At 44.7% G+C, this 17,200-nt stretch overlaps 1 protein-coding gene across 1 annotated transcript in view; it reads left to right on the forward strand.

Annotated features, from left to right (window-relative positions):
* Positions 1-17,200, forward strand: part of CFAP47 (cilia and flagella associated protein 47) — a 3,369,192-nt gene that overhangs the window by 669,859 nt on the left and 2,682,133 nt on the right. The window contains exon 23 of the mRNA XM_069639370.1: positions 8,580-8,680. Within this exon, the coding sequence (XP_069495471.1) occupies positions 8,580-8,680 (101 nt within the window). The remainder of the gene's footprint in view (positions 1-8,579; positions 8,681-17,200) is intronic.

A 17,200-nucleotide genomic window follows, 5' to 3' on the forward strand; every position in this document is an offset into this window, starting at 1 on the left:
AACTCCTCTTCCCCCAGGTTTCAAGTTAAATTCAGTTCCAAAGTTCAACAAAAAAAACAAAGAAATCCGGGTTTGCAACCAAGTTCTAACTCAGTTCTTGACTCCTTCACTTTGTCAAAAGAAAGTTCTGTTAACCAATGTTCAACCAACAGAAAGATTTCTCTTCTTCCTTGAATAATCTCCACTTCATCAAATAGCAACAGTGATGTTCTGGGTCAAGGTGCTTTGCCACAATTTATGAATGTCAAAGAAGAAACACTGATCCTTGTCAGATTCAAAGAAATACAACTTCTGGCAAGGTTAAAGAAACACAGCTTCTTGTTAGCTCTTCTCAAGTCTCTTTTTATAGCACCATTCATCACAGTTTATATCTTTGTCAGGATGACTTCACAGCACCTCTGCTTCCACCTGGATAACTCTCATACCTGGTTAACTTCTGCAAATGTTCATCTGTCTGATAGTGTACGAGATTCAACTGTGCTTCTGGAGTTTTAAATCTATTGGCAACTAAAAGTGTTGCCACAACTTCAGTTTGCAACTTTGTGACTTAGCAACTTTCCAAAAAAGACAATATTCACATTAGCACTCCTCAACACTTTCATGCAGGCAAGGCAGTCTTCCTCTGAACATTCCCCTTTCAGAAGGGCAGCCTCTTTGCCACTTGTCTTTCTGCAACTTCAATATTCACCACAGCTTTAGCAGTTTGCACCTTTGTGACTTTGAACAACTTTTCATAAAGAACAAGATTCACTTTAGTGCCCCTCAACACTTCCAAGTGAGCAAGGCACTCTTCTGAACATTCACATTCCAGAAGGGCAGACTCTTTGCTGCTCTTATCTTTCTGCAACAACAACGACCAAAACTGCCCTTAAGGATGTAATTATACCTTTCTTCCTTGTGGCTTCGACAATGTGAGTTATACAAATTTTTAGGGAACAATTACAATCAGCAAGCTTCGCGTTTTTACAACCCTGCATTTGCCTTTTTGCTTCCTACCCACCAAGGAAGGTTAATTGTATGGCTTGTTGCTAGTCTCTTTTGGCTTAAGCAAATGCTTGTACAAATCTTGATTTTGGCAAAACTTGTACCCCTCTTGACCTTGGGCAATGCTAGCACCACTCTTAGCTTGGGAAATGTGTGTTTCACTCTTGGCTTTAGCAATGCTTGTTCCCTCAAACTCACAAATATCAATGTTTCAGTCACTTAACTTCAGTGCTACATTATATTCAACTGCTTCACGATTGACTCTTCGGTTAGCCTTTACATCATACGCAACCAGTCTTTCATCTGTTTTCAGAAGTTTTAGTATTCAAGTAACCTGGTGGAGGGTTAATCTTATGCAAGTGCTTTTAAAGAAGTTCACTCATATGCAACCACTACTTTTGTGGCTTCCCATTGTCTGACAATCAACACTGCTTTCACTCGCACGTGAGTGATTCTGCTTGGCTACAGTTGCCTGCCTTTGTTCACGCAAGTTATCAGAACGCTTGGTAACCCTCACCAGCTTCTGTCCTGCTCCCTTTGCGTGCTGCAGGACTGTAACTGCTTCTGGCTTTGTTTGAACATATACCCTTCCTCTGAATGTGTGTTTGTTTCTACCACACAGTCAGAAAGCTTGTCTCACTCCTGGGAGCCTCGACTGTACACCAACTTTCCGCCACGGTCTTCGGCACACGCTTCCTGCTGCGACTTTCTCTGTAATCGGGTCCACATCGGGAAAAGCAGTCTGCCTTCAAGCCTTCTACTGCCCAACCTCTGCACTTCCGATTTAGGGGTAACAGGACACTCTCGGGACACTCTCAGGACAGGCAGCTGGAATCTCCTTGGTTAAAGTCCGGGCGTCCCTTATTTCTGCCAACTTCTGCTTGGATTACCAACAACGTGCTCGCCTTCTACTGCTGAGACTACTCCAGCTCCATCTCCATTTAATGGCCTGCACCTGAGGGGGCCTTTTAAGGCTCTCTCCTTCCCTCAGGTGTGGGTCATAATGCTTAACAAGCTGACTACTCATGCAACATTGCTTTTGAGCCCTTTTCCCCATGCCAGTACTTGGGGAATTAACAGACTTGTAGTCCTTAACAAAATTAGGTTTTCTTGTCAGCTTTCTACTTTTAAATGTAGGTTTATTTCTCTTAAATTTATTTAAGGAAAAATCACAAGAGTTTACTTGGAAAGGAGAAGGCAATTCATTGAAGCCATTATTTATAGGTTTCCTTCCACTGTACCTCTGGGAGCAAGGGAGATTTTTAACCTTCTAAGTGTCAAACGGTCTTTCCTTTCTTACAATGTTTAGAGATTTCACACCAGCTTTACCCACACTAAAAGGCTTAATATGTGGTTCAGATACATCATGACGACAGTAAGCCATTGAATGCGGTGGTACCTGAAACATGCTCTTTCTTTTTAAAGACAAACAATGTGTCTCATCCCACGGGATCTCCTCACAGCCCTGGGCCTGGTCTCCTCCCAGGTGATTCTCCTGCAGTACACCACCACCAAGGTCAGGATCAGGAAGCCTCTGCCTTTCTCTTTACTTGCCTCCTGGGTGGAGCCTTTAAGCAGGGGTTTAGTGAAGGATCGCAGGATCCATCACAATAGTCTACTTTAGATAGATGGGCAGTGTTGTTTACTCCAGTTATTATTCTTTAAGTGGAAAAATGGGAGTTACCCTACTGACTAATATTCCCCTATTCACATTTTCCCAATGCAACCATACTTTTCATCACACTACAATATATATTTCAGGTCCTGACTGTCTTATTCTGCAGGAGCTACTGAACCCCACAGACCCACAGAGGCATCTTGTTCCCAGCTGAACTAATAAACAGCTGAATCCAAAACACACCAGGGGGAAAGGGGAAGTGGATTTTAAAAAAACAGATTCCAATCGTAAGGCATTCTAGAAAATCTGCACGGGACGAGAAATCCAAGATATGAACAGTAAATCTTTCTGATTACACAAAACCAATATCCTCATCCCAATCTAATTTAGGTACCTGTGCTCCTCTTCACATTATCTAGAGGCGTATCGGAAAAGTGCTCAATCTGGAATTCAAAGTGTTCCTTTTTTTGGTCATTGTTGAGCTAATGAAGTGGAATGCCCAGGACTGATGTGTTCAGAGAGTAAATAACAGTGGAACTGAATAGAAACTCTGCTTCCTTAACCTTGTTCTTGTGTATTATTATTCCTTATTAAAATTCCTTAGACCATCCTGTTAACGTTTCAACACAATTACACTACACACATTTGGCTAAGATCTTAAATGACTTTAGAACCGTCACAGATAAGATACTAAAAGTAAAAACTCTGAGTAAGATTCCTAACTGAAGCACATAAGAGAACCATACCCCTAAATGTTTGTCTTTTTATATTAACACCTATTTGCCACCATTCCTACCTTACTAACAGCTAAACTATTAACTTTCATTATGTAACGTTAAGCTTTTTGCTTGCACTGCCTAGTTTACTCAGTGAGAAGTTTGAGACACAAAGTCTTGTGTGACCTTTTGAGGCGAATTGCGGTCTTGTGGTCTGAGATGCTGCTCTCCAATTGAAAGTTTGCATCAAAATCCCTGCATCGGGGAGCGATGCTACCCTCTCTTTGGGAAACCCATTGATCAAATGCCTTTACCTCGCGCAACAAGATGGATTTAATACTTTATTTCTTGTAACCACAGTATCGAACTTGAGGAGCATAACATGAGCGCCTCAGACACTCGTCTCCCCTTTAAGTGATAAGTGTCTCTAGAGCGCTGTAGGTGCCTTTCCCCGGCTTACTACGTGTAAGAGAAAATAAAATAACCAACACAACCCCTGTCGGGGGAAGGAGGCACTGAGAACCGGCTGCAAGAGTTCAAAGGATGGTTTATTTCTCCAGCTAGGAAATAACCCAAAGAAAAACCCAAAAAACCATTTACATCATCACTCCTATATATATATCAATTAAAGTAACTCTAACAAAAAATACTAAATGGACCCGATTGGCCAGGCGGTGTGGTGCTGTAGGTGTCGGTGGCATGTCTTCCTTCTGATTGGCTGAGTGGCTGACGAGATGATGGACGTCAAATATCTTGTGCTCCACGCAGGTCAGGGTCCGGTCACTGTGGTCACTACCTAAGCTAAGATGTTGCATTCATAAAACACTAAATAAATTATCGAAACATTTTATACTTCTTTTCATATTTCTACACAAATCACACATAGTATTTATTGTCAGTACAATTGGGTCATTTGTGGCTCTAATTGGAGGCCTTGACCTTTATTGTGCATGTAAAAAGAGTCAAGCTGTTTCACATATCTCCTAAGCTTTAGACCTATTAGTATAAGTAAAAACATATATTGTGGCAAAGTGCTTAAGGTTAGTCGTGGGTGTGTTGGGTGGGTTTCGCAGTGCAGGCGAGGGTCTGGCACTTGAAAGAGATACCTTAGAGGGAGCGCAGGGTCAGGATGGCAATAAATTACTCTAAATGGGGGTGGGTGGCTTGCACGTTTATGGGGACGAACGAGCAAAAAGTGCTTAGCTCATCCTGGTTCACATGCTGGTTCTCATGCTGGCAGTGACCTCAGAGGAAGAAAACTGTATCATATTGGTTGTTGCAACTTTCTCCAGCTTCAGCGTGAGAATGGGAGCGCGGAGCTTTCCTTCGCATGGGGAGTGCAAGGGTGGGGGCCAGCCAGCTGCCTGCGCACCTTGTGTGTGCCTCTGTCCTTGGCTGTTGCGGTGGAAGGGGGAACTGAGCTTTGCTGTACTATCGCAGTGAGGCCTGTTTACCCAAGATGGAGTCGAAAAGGGGCACAAAAGATGGATGCCCTGTGTCCTGCTTAGTGGTCCCATCTATGTAGCGGTCAACCGTGGTTAACTTTACATAAGGCCAAGGGGCAAACCCACTACCAGAGGCACGTGGTCCAAGCTTTGTACTGGGGAGTGTACAGAGCGAGGGAGCCTGGGGGCCCCTTGCTCCCATACAGCGGCCATGCGTATATGTGATTTATGAGACACTGGGGCAGAAGCAACCTTCTGAGGCTTGATTCCAGTCACAGTTTTATAGTCCGTTACAGGCCTGAGCACCAAACAATTCAGATATAATATTAGCGCTGAGAAAGGCAGGCAGAGCGGTTCAGGACTTCAGATGAACAGTTTTTTTTCTTTACTCAAGTTAATTGGTACTTGCAAATGACACGCTGTGACTCACCGTATCACTCCTATGTCCCTCTTTGAGAAATAAACTTAAGCGCTCTCCTTCCTGAAGATTCTTTTTTCAAACCAGTAATACCAAAGGCAAAAAGTTTCAAGAGTACCTTAAACACAGGATCTTCCTGCTTGACATAAAACATTAAACGCATTTAGAACACAGGACATCATTCCATGTTTGTATGGTGAGCCAATCAGTTTTCAGCTCCTGCTCCACCATGATCTGGATAGCATCAGGCCTCTGAACATCTTAGTTAAGGCCAAAACCAATCTGAATTACTTTTCACCTATACCCTTCATTGAATATATCCAACCAGCGTAGTGAAAAACCTACCTAATGTGAGTTCATTAGCCAGAGTAGTGCAACCACCAACCTAATGTTTTGCGTCGGCCTAGCCAACCTGACAGTATATTCATGCATGATAGAACAGGACTAGCGAAGGGAATCCAATGGATGCATTGGATGGACGTGGACATGCAGAGCTCTTCATGCATTCAGGTTGACTTACCAATTCAGTCAAATGCTCCGCTACGGGGTTCTTCAATCCTAGTACTGAGGATGCCGATATCCCATGAAACACTGGTGTGAGAGTCACAATGGACGAGAACAGTAGTCACTACAATGAGTCAATTTTACATTTTCTGCGTTAATAGTGGAAACTCCTTTGGCTCCCTTCCCACCCCAATGTAATGTTTCCACATAAGTACAGTTTGTGCCATCAAACACGAACAGTGTGTCGTGCATTTAAAACTATGAGATTATGTCACACACATGAACAATGTATCATTTTTAGGATTTCACACATAGTTGTTACATTAGTGGTGCCCTAAAAAGCATGGGTACTGGGCAGTATAAAGTTTAGGCATGAGCTAGCCATAAAACCATGCATGGTTTGAAGTTCTCACTACAGATACGCATCCATGGTAGACGAAGCTGTAGTAGCACCTTCCCAGTAAATTACCTAATAAAGGTGACCTGTGTTACCAGTTCACAAACTACTGTGCTGCACAATGCAATATAGGTTAAGTGCCCTGTGTTAATTGCCTTAGCATTTATTTGATTTGCTCTGCGGTCATCATAGGTGCTGATATCCTAAGAGCACTGATGTTTACTGTCTCAATGTTGTATGTTGTGGTGATGGTCGCTCTGGCAAATACTCACAACATTGCAGCTTGCGAATATGCAGAAAGGCCTTCATGAAATTTGACAAACTGACAGGGCTAAGTAGTGTTTATATCTGACTGGATTTCGTGCCCTAAATGCTTAACAGGTATCCATAATTGTGATCATTTTAGTCTTATAACTGTGCAGAGGTGTTTTTTAAGCACACTGTGAGAAATATGGGAAATGTGTCCCTAACCCCTCAAAGGGGAGCCACCCACATTGAGGCTAGGGATTTCAGCCCACTTTCCAAGATCCCCTACGCTTAGCGGTTTTGGCAAGCAGGACCTCACTGGGACGGACTACCCCTTTGGGGACAAGGACTCCAGGGTACATTGAAAAGCCCTATGACATCTGCACTCTCTGCCTATATGGGGACCACAGTGGTTGTAAAGGTGATAAAGCCTTTCTGTTTGTCTAACACCAGTGCTGAACCCTCCACCAACTTAATACGAAATAATCTGAAACACGTAACTTATCGAGACTCCTATAAGGACACTGTGCAAAGCTGCCGCTTGAGTGCGGGACGCAGGGAGCCTGGACGCAGGGAGCCTAGAGGCAAGACCACGCAGAGTATGTGGCAGGAAAGTTCTCAGCCCCCGTGCTGAGGCTCTGGAAAGGAGAGATGGAGCCCGAGCACCGGCGGAGCCCTGATAAGGCTGCCACAACAAGAGACAACTGAACAGCAGGCCGCGATGAACGGCACCAACACGAGCATCAGTGACCCTCCCTGGCAGAATCCCTGTGAGGACCCAGGTATGCGGGCCATGCAAGAAGGGAAACAATAATTGTTTGCTACGAGGTGGGAATCGAAACCCTGACTCCTTTGAGTTAAGAAGCCAGGGAACAAACTAAAATAGGACAGTGGAGTCCTGAGTGATACAGAACAAGCCAAGCGTAGAAAAAGTCAAGAGAATCATGCTGCCAGGTCCTGAGAGGAGAAGGAGATGCAAACCCTGGCTGAAGGCTACAAGGGGAGTCCAGGGCGTAGAGAGCCCAAAGATGGCCTACAGCAAAGCCGGGGTGTCCCGAGAGACATACGATTTGATGAGAGTCAAGAGAACATTGAATTAAACAGTGTAACATCCACACTACCCAGGAGTGGGACGACTCAAGGGTTTGAGGGGGGAGCCACAGAATACCAGAGTCTAGAAGGGAGATAAGTTGAATAAGCCACTGAATGTAAGCAATGAAAGCTTTGGTGAATTGAATAAACAAGGGTTGAGTGACTTTACCTTTTATTTCTCAGATGAACATGTATTTGATCTGGATTTTCTTTGTGAGAACTGCTGTGAAAACCCTAACCTGGAACTGTTTCCTGGGAAAACCATTTACATTAAAGATGATCAGAAGCAAGGGGGGTTAGATATTAGGTGTTGACAAACCCCAATGCGAAAGCCTGCGTCTTTGTTTTTTTTCTGTTTATATAGTGGTGGGGCCAGGTAGTTGGGCAGGTTAGGACAGAGGGCTGATTTTGGTTATTCTGACATTTTGATGAGCACCTTAGTTTTGGTTTCTTGGGAAATAATCCCCTTTTAGCAGTAGGGGAAGTGAGGCATTTTCTTGTTCTTTAAATAAATAGAACTTGAATCATGCCCTCTGCTCTGAATCTTACTTCTAGTCCACCACAATACTTATGAAGAGATTGCTCACAACATCAACGCCTTCATTAGTCTCAACTTGCTGATTTCTCCCAAATGACTTCACAATGTTACATTTTACCTAAAAATACCAGACGGTTCCCTACCTCTCGCAAGTAGACCGAAAGCCTTTACTTATCGGTCCTATTTTATGCATTGGAAAGATTCTATATATTGTTTGCTTTCAGATTGTACATTGGTTATGTATGGGATTTTTAAGAGATGGAATTCTATAGGCTGAAAGATCTGCAGAAGTGAGACCTACTTTGCGAAACGGTTGCATAATCATTCCAACACAAACCCTCCAAGCAGCATAGGGAGACAGACCATTGTTTGACCTAAAACATCAAATCTGACTTTTTTTTTTAACAGTGAGGTGCCAAAATGGCATCTTGTCTAGGGAGCATATATGATATATATGTTGGATATTGTCTGAAATGTCATTGTTCGTGTACCCACAGGGGAGAGCAGCTTCCTCCTGCTAGTTTGGTCAAACTGACCTTAATGATGTAACTGTTTCGAGTCTTATTGTATTACCATCGAAGGATGTTTTGGTTATAATGGTTACATATTTCTTTTCTCAAGTGCTGCAGCAGCCTTTAACATTCTCCACTACGAATCTGGAATTCAATCTCCCTACTGGCTTTCTAGAGTTGGGAATTCTGTCTGAAGGCTTGGCAACAAAGGTAAGAAAGGTTCATAAAGTTTGCTATCTGACATTCTTATATGGACAACTGGGGATGTTTTATATGCCAATGTTATTAAATAGATGGATTGGTTGTCTTTGGGAAAGAGTGAGTGTACTTGGTTTAACCTTTATTTCTCCATCTGTACTTTGGACTTGACCTATTGATCAGTGGTGTGACCTAGAAATTTCAGGTTTGGGGTACTTTGTTCCCAAAGTAGGAATCTGGCGAGACCCGTCCCATTCAACTGATTGCCCTGTACACTGTCATTGATCACTGTTTCTCTTCATTGCCACCCAAGCAAACTGCAGCTAACTATATGGTTGCAGTTCGGGGCAGGTAGTGCCTCTTCCTCGATTTCTTACCCACATATCACCCGTTCATGTCGCATTTCAGGCCGCTGCAACCGCAAAACAGCCTCTTTCATCACGGCAAGCCCAAAGCACCTCACTCTGAGTGATATGCCACCTGCTCGGCAACTCACAACCCTGCCTGACTCCACTACTACGCAGATTGAGCAACACCCTCTAGCCTCTCTCGAGCTTGCCACCAACATCGTACCTGCGTCACACGAGCTCTCTCAACACCTCTGCCACCACAATGCCTACGTGAACTCGCTGCACAATAAAAGGCATCAAACTACCTGTGAACAAAGTGCCTACAACCTCCACTGAAGCACGAGCAGCCGCTAACACTGCTGCCAAACACACTGCCACCGACGCTAATCATATGTCTCTGCATAAACCCTATGCCCATATGACATACCTTCAACCAAGTAGCTCCCAACATGACCGCCAAAGCCATCGTCCACAGCGTTCCCAGCTCCACGATGCCGAGGCTGATTGAACCCGGCACCACGTGTTTGGTCTCCTTCAGCTCAGTCGCGATGAACACAGACTGCACAAATGTGCTGAATGCTGTCTACACTGACCCAATGCATAAAGCCGAAAACGCCCAGTAACATGAGCCCGTACCCTCCAAGTCAAACCTCACTGTATGCTCATGACCCAACTGCGCTGAACACTATATGTAACCGTAATGATAACAACTTATTGCATACTGCTCCTATTGAGCCGAATGTGTTGAACATTCCATGCACCCGTAGTGATAATGCCCGACTGCATACAGCTCTAGTTGAGCCTATTACTATATGCTGAACTTATGTAGTCCAAGGACCTCTGTTTTACTGCACATAATACCGAATGAGCCCTGCACTGTGCGTCCTGACTCCCAAAGCCAAATTACCTTGAATACTTATGGCCCAAATGTGTTCAATGTGTCTTCCAACCCTGATGAGAACGACCTATTGCATACAGCCCCAACTGTGTTGAATGCTCCCTGCACCCCAGATAACGTTGCTTTACATACAGCCCCAATTGAGCATATGACTGTGCTGCAACCTTCATAGTCTAAGGTCCTCTAATGTTGTACTGCATACAGCCCCAAATGAGTCCTGCATATTGCACCCCGGATGGCCAGAGTGTGATGGACACTCACAGCACCTCAGATTCCAATGTTCTAATGCTTACCACCCTGAATGAGCTCAGCACTAGGTGCCTTGCATCCTAAATGCTATGCACGATCCACATAACCATGAGGAATAAGCATCCTAATCACCTTAAGCGCAAACCTCTCTGCCCCAATGCTATGCTATACCTCAAACTCAGGACCAGATTACTAAAGTTGCTAGATACAATGAGACTGACACAACAATTCACCCCGCAACACCTTTAGTCTGTGTATCTCGACCATCATCCTACACGAGCCAGCGGAAAGTAAAACCTGTGCAGCTAGCACCTGTGCGCCTACTCCTAATTCATCCAAAACCGCAGCACCCTACCTATCACACTCGCTCGCAGCTCCTGCCCCTGATGCCCCCAGCACCTCCCATACTGCCCTTCTCACAAGAATAATACCTGCACGCCTATTGTTACCACAAATGAAACCTTTGTCAAGGGCGGACTTATCAACGCCACATCTCTACTAGCCCATGCTCTTGATATCGCTGACCTCATTACCACTAACCAACTTGACCTCCTAGCGGTCACAGAAACTTGGCTGCACTCTGCAGTAGGTCCAGCACTATCGCTAGCCATCCCAGAGGGATTCACAATGTACAGAAAAGACAGAACTTCAGCCAAAGGAGGGGGGGGTCGCCCTGATTGCAAAATCTTGTTTGTCTTTTAGAGAATTACTGAACCAACCTTTCCCCTCAGTGGAACTACTCTCACTCAAACTATCCCTTTCCAACACTGCTACCATCACTCTCCACATCCTATATAGACCACCAGGCCCACTCAAATCCTTTGACGAGGACATGGCTCTCCTTCCATCTATGGACACCAAGCCTTCATCTAGAATTGTCACTCTAGGGGACTTCAACCTTGGCCTCTATGACAGTTCAGATTCCAATGCAACTGTCATACAAAACACAATTGTCGCCCAAGGATTCACCCAGCGTATCGACCTGGCCACCCACGACAAAAGCCAGACCTTAGACTGGCTCACCGATAAGAACGTGTTGAACAGTATCATAGCCTACTCCCCTTGCCCATGGTCAGACCATAACGTCATCACCCTCGCCATACCCAAACAAACTATCTAAAACTGTACTGCATGTGGCCCCAGCATCATTCGCAAGAAATACATCCAATATCAAACACACCAACATCCTCCCTCTGCTAGGCCCAATCACTGAGTACACCCACTATTCGGTTAATCCAACTGCTCTCGTAGATTTATATAACACCACTATCCTACAAGCCATTGACAAAATCGGTACACTCAAACACTGTAAACCCAAACCTACCGCTCATCTCAATTCTTGGTTCACACCTAACCTTAAAAGTCTAAGATCCAATAAACGTGCCGCAGAGTGTCTCTGGAAAGTCTCACCTCCTAAAACTAACAGAGATCTATTCCTCATCCCTGCAAAGAAAAAAAAAGCAAGCTATACTCCAAGCAAAGAGCCTTGAGTACAACAAGCGAATAGCGAATGACAAATCTGGCAGCAAAGAACTATTCACCATCTTGAGGGAACTCGAGTCACCAACTAATCTGCCAGAAACGTGTCACAAAGATGAAACCTGGTGCACCGATATACAAAATGCACTCATGGATAAAATCTCAATGCTCCTAACCAAAAAGACGAGGTAACCATTCCAGATACTGTCACTGACACCTATAACGTAGGCAAACCCCTCCCACAATTCAAATTTAGGCATGTCTCCACAACAAAGGTTACCAAGATCATCTACAGCCTAAAACCCTCTAGATGTCAAGGCAACATCTACCTGTGCCCATTTATCAAAGGTTGTGTCACAGAACTTGCCCCATTCATCACCTCTCATCAACAATTCCTTTGCACAAAGTACCATCCCTAAGAACCTAAAAGATGCTTGGGTCCTCCCGCTATTTAAAAAAACCTTTGCTCGACCCTAAGATCCCGACCAATTACCGCCCTATTACTATGGACCCATTCCTCCTAAAATCCTAGACTGTGCTTACTCCCTTCAGATTCAAGAACACCTAGAAACAAATAACCTCTTGGGCCTATGCCAATCGGGCTTCCGACGTAGGCATGGCACGGAAACAGCACTCCTTAACCTTAACAATGGACACCTAGCTATCTTACTTCTCCTAAACCTCTCTGCGGCTTTTTTGATTTAGTGAACCATAACATTCTGTGCCGTCACCTATCTAGCGCTGCCCAATTCTCCTCGAAAGCCATTACCTGAGTAGAACCTTTCCTCTCAGAATGCACAATGAGAGTCTTCTCCAACATAGCAAATGCTGCCCCAGTTCTCTGTGGTGTACCCCAAGGATCCTGCTTGTCATCCACACTATACAATATTTTTAACAAGCCATTCTTCGATCGCCTACTCTAATTACGCAGATGATACGCAGATTCTACTGCATCTCTCAGGAGACTATGATAAAGACTCCACTAAACTCAATAATATCTATCAGATGATCCAAGCTTGAAATGCCCATCTTGAACTCTGTCTAAAGGATGACAAAACCAAGTTACTACTGGTTGGCACCCAAATATGTCTTAAAAAACCTGACCCTAAATACAAAATCTTCACAATAGATGGGAACACTATCACGGTCTTGAAAGAGGTTAAAACCGTGGGCGTGTACGTGGACTCCTCACTAACCTTATCTAAACAAGCCAACGCAACTATCTCATCAGGAGCGTATACGCCCAAGCTCATCAACGCATGTAGACCGTACCTCCCACCGGACAGCTGCCTGACTTCAGCTAGAGCCCTCATCCTGTAGAAACTCGACTGCTGTAATATCCTCTTGGCTGGCACCTTGACCAGTGGCATTAGAAAACTTCAGGTCACACAAAACAACGCCCTTCGATCTGCCTTATATGTCCCCAGAAGAGAGCACATCTCTGAAAGAAGACGCAAAGTATGCTGGCTGCCGGTCCAGGACATAATCGGATCCAAAACGATGGCGATTACTCATAAATGCCTCACCAACACAACGCCCAAATACCTCACCAACTTGCTCGCCCCAACCCAAACAACTAAACCCACACGCGCCGCCATGGCCTACCTTCTCACTGTGCCCAAATTCACAAATTCAAAAGAACCAAAGCCGGGGGATGTAGTTTCCCAGTACTAGCGACTAAAGGCTGGAATACCCTCCCACTAACCATCAGATCTGACCCTTCCCATTCTTCATTCCGCAGAAAACTTAAAACTTGGCTCCTAGCTCACAATTGGTATCACTCTTAAGCTCATCCTACCACTGAACCAAGCACTGAGAACTTTCATACTGTAAACTGTATGATGCGATTTGTACATACTGTACATTTGTAAATGTAATTTGTAAATTGCATTACTTTATCTGGTTGACTACACACACCATATGTAAAATCTCTTATCTTGCCTGTCCAGCACCCAGATACATACGGGTTAGGCATGCTTTACAAATGCTAAAGAAATAAATAAAATATATTCTTTCTGTGAAGAAGTTGAAATCGTGCATCTCCTTTTATATTATGGGCATACAATACGTAGTGGATTGCGCAATGTCTGTGACACACATCAGTTTACATCTCCTTAACACTGCTAACCCTTTTGTTCCAGCCTATATATCTCCTCCAATATTTGTTGGTCTCCTTGCAACTCTTTAACTATTTCGCCTCTGTGTTCTTTTATCCTATTTGCTAATTGGAACTTCTGTTATCTATAATGAGATGTTATTTTATGGTGGTATATTTGCTGAAACCTTTCTGAAGTGTCTTGTTCTCCTGTACATCTTGATTTGCACATGGTTTGCTTCTGGTTGGTTCCCTGCAATAATGTCCTCTGTGCTAGTTTGTTTCTAGGTAATTGTGGTGAGGGCACTTAGGGTTAGCTGTATTCAGAAGGGTACTACAGAGGTGTGCATCTTGCTTTGTTTGCTACTAACTAGGTATGCCCTGTGAGCAAGGATAGGTTGAGGGTTTCTGGAGGGTTACATCTGACAAGCTAATGGGAGATGTGTACGGTTTTTATGGTGTAATGTATGCATGGGAGCAGACACTAGCTAGTGTTCGCTTGGAGTGTGTAAGTGGCCAGTCTGTATGTGGGTGTTTATTAAAAGGTGGAAATGGAATGATGAACAAGTTAGTGTAGGGTGCAGTGATCAAGAAACCGAATATGAGACATAGCACAAGGCACGAAGAGGTATAAATGGCATAGCAAGGCACAGCATGCCCTTCACATTCGCACCACTGGCCTCTGTAGACAGTTCGCATTTTAATTTTGGGACTTTGCTGTTGTCAAAATCTTTTTAGTGCTCCTTTTTTGTGCTCCTTTTTCACATGCTCTTTCGCCCTCATATGCATGGTATACCTGTGTAAGGTAGGATCAGTGAATGGCAGTTGAGGGATGGCTGAGGATTTCCACTCATCCTAAGTCAAGTACGTGCTAGTACGTTCTGGGCGGTGGGACAGTCTTACATCTAAAGTCAAGCAGAGGACAAAGTAAGACCTTGCGAGCTGAAAAGAAAAAATCCTGCTATGAGATTTTAGACCCAGAGGTGGTTTATGGTGTGTTCCCCAGAGTATCTTCCGATTTTCTGGCCTCTCTGTTACTGGTGAAGGATGCTTCACGTAAAGAATCAAAGATTAACTTTTGCCCCCAGGTTCTAGTGTGCGTGCACCAAGACTGATGTCGGCCCACAAACACCAACAGAAAACCAAAAGGTTCATGCATTTGGCCTGTGGGGCAGACCACAAACCATTGCTTACCCCAGAACAAAGAAGCTGTGGTTCCACCTTCATCATTCAGCAGACCTGAGACCAGAGAAAGGGTCATGGTAGTGAGAGGAGCGTTTCAGAATAAAGTGGCCCCAGTGGAAGGCAAGATAGTAGCTTGGACATGTATCCTCTAGACTCAGATTGGCTGATTTAAATCTATTGGGAGTTCCTCAGCTGCACCAGGGTAGGCAGCAGGGCCATTGGACCTAAACCAATCCCTGATCAATTAGTTTCAGCAGGTGCACCCGCTTAAACAATTAGTGAGCTGCCAGAGCACAAAAGGGGCTGCAGTGCCCCTGCTATTGTGGGAGTTTGGAGGGTACTAGATCAGTTTAGTCAGTCAGATGTGATGAATCCTGCAGAGTTCTCAAAAAGACCCTAACTAAAGTCTCCTCCCAGGTGGCCTGGGGAAGGACGCTGCTGCCTAATCCTGACCGTGAGGGTGGTATTAGCCGGGTGAATCACCTGGGAGGAGGAGGCCCCAAAGGGAACATGAGGACTCCATTTGGAGAGACTCAGTATGTGTGTGTCTTCCTTGGAGAGGCAGAGTTCTATGGTGCCAGAATATGTAATAGCTTGTTGTCATAGTGAGGTTTTCCTTCCCAAAGCTATCCATCGTGTTGGTTGTGAAAACTGTCATAATCAACATAGAAAACTGAACATGAATACTCTGACTCATAGATATCCTAGATTTTAATTAAGCTAACTCTCGTTTAAATGCAAACCAACCATTAAGCCCTTTTAAAACAGTTTTTGAAGGTGTATTTAATGATAACAGTGAAGTGTGAGAAACCTGAAGGTGTCCCCTAGCTAGTCCCCAGGGATCTGTCATCCAGGTGGCCAGGACTCGGCCATCGCAATATCGCAATTGGATCCAGTTCCTGGGGTTGGACCAGCGAGGGAGGATCACCTGTATGGGGGGTCCTCGGGGAGTGGGAGTGGGACACCGACAGGTGAGACACGGTATCCTGCTTCCTTCAACACCTTTTCCCCATCCTCTTCCGTAGGACATTGCAAACCACTGCCCCCCGCCTTTCCCAACAAGAACACTTTAGCACAACATGAAAGACCACTGACTAACACCAGAGCCGTTTACCTGACATGTCCCAATACAGGGGTCAAGCAAATTCAGGCAATTGACCAGAATCACACACACCTGACAGCCCTTTCCCTTCCCCACAGGGATAAAAGGTGGCACAAGAGAGCACAGTACGAGCAAGGCAGACCGCATGACTAGACCACTATCCACACCCGGCAGTTCAAGAGGAGGAGAAATGTGGCAAACATCGAGAGGCTGATGAGGAGAGACCCGATCTGGCCCTTCTCGACAAAACCCAGCAAAACCTCAGCAGAAGGAATCGTAAAGCCAAGGACAATAGCCCAAGTGTCCTGAAGCAGATGTCAACGATACACAGAGCGTATCACCGCTGATGAGCCGGAGCGAGGGATACTCCTGGTTCTGTGGTACCAGCCTGGACTCCAGTTGAGAGGAAAGCGAAGCAGTTCATCATAGCCCGTGAGTCGAAGGGGGAACCGATAAGAACCAGGCTGTGGTGAATGAAAGTCACAAAGTGAGAAAAGTTCAAAGAACTGTAAAATTGTAAAGGGGAGACCAGCTGCAGAAGGACCGGCACCACGTGGGTGCTGCTCCATGAAACTCTAGTCCATCCCCATCTGAGTGAGACTACAGATAGTAGAAGTACATAGGAGAGCCACCAAGATAGGTCAAAGTGGTCATACAGTAGATCAAGCAAAATCCCTGTACAGTTGAAAGCCTTTGACCTAAGAACTGATAAGAAAGCAAGGGAAGTGAATCCTGCAAACATTGTAAGCAAAAGCAAAAGCAAAAGCGAATGCGAATGTGAAGTTGGCAAGAGTGAACACGGAAGAGGGATGCTGACGAAGAAGGGGCAAAGTCTATAGTCCCAAGAAACAGTGTTTTGCCAAAGGTGAACCAGGCAGGGGGATGGCCACTGGAACGGTTTAAAAAGACATTGGGATTTATGAATGAAGGAAAAGCTATAGTGAACCTGGTGTAGGGAGGCTGAAAGTAAAGAGGTGTATCGCCTGGAAGGGGGGTCGCAGGGGTGAATTAGCCTCACCCTAAGAAAAACCAAGAAGCAAACTTTCATTTTGTTGAAGGAACTTTTTTTTGTTAATTGAATATGTCAAGTCCTCGAAGGCAAGAGACTTTCAAGAGAAACAAGACTTGGCCATCGGTGGCCCTGATAGCTACAAGTGGAAATGTTGTCTTGTGC

Source organism: Ambystoma mexicanum, chromosome 7q, assembly GCF_040938575.1.
Source record: "Ambystoma mexicanum isolate Mex_15411 chromosome 7q, UKY_AmexF1_1, whole genome shotgun sequence".
NCBI lineage: Eukaryota > Metazoa > Chordata > Amphibia > Caudata > Ambystomatidae > Ambystoma > Ambystoma mexicanum.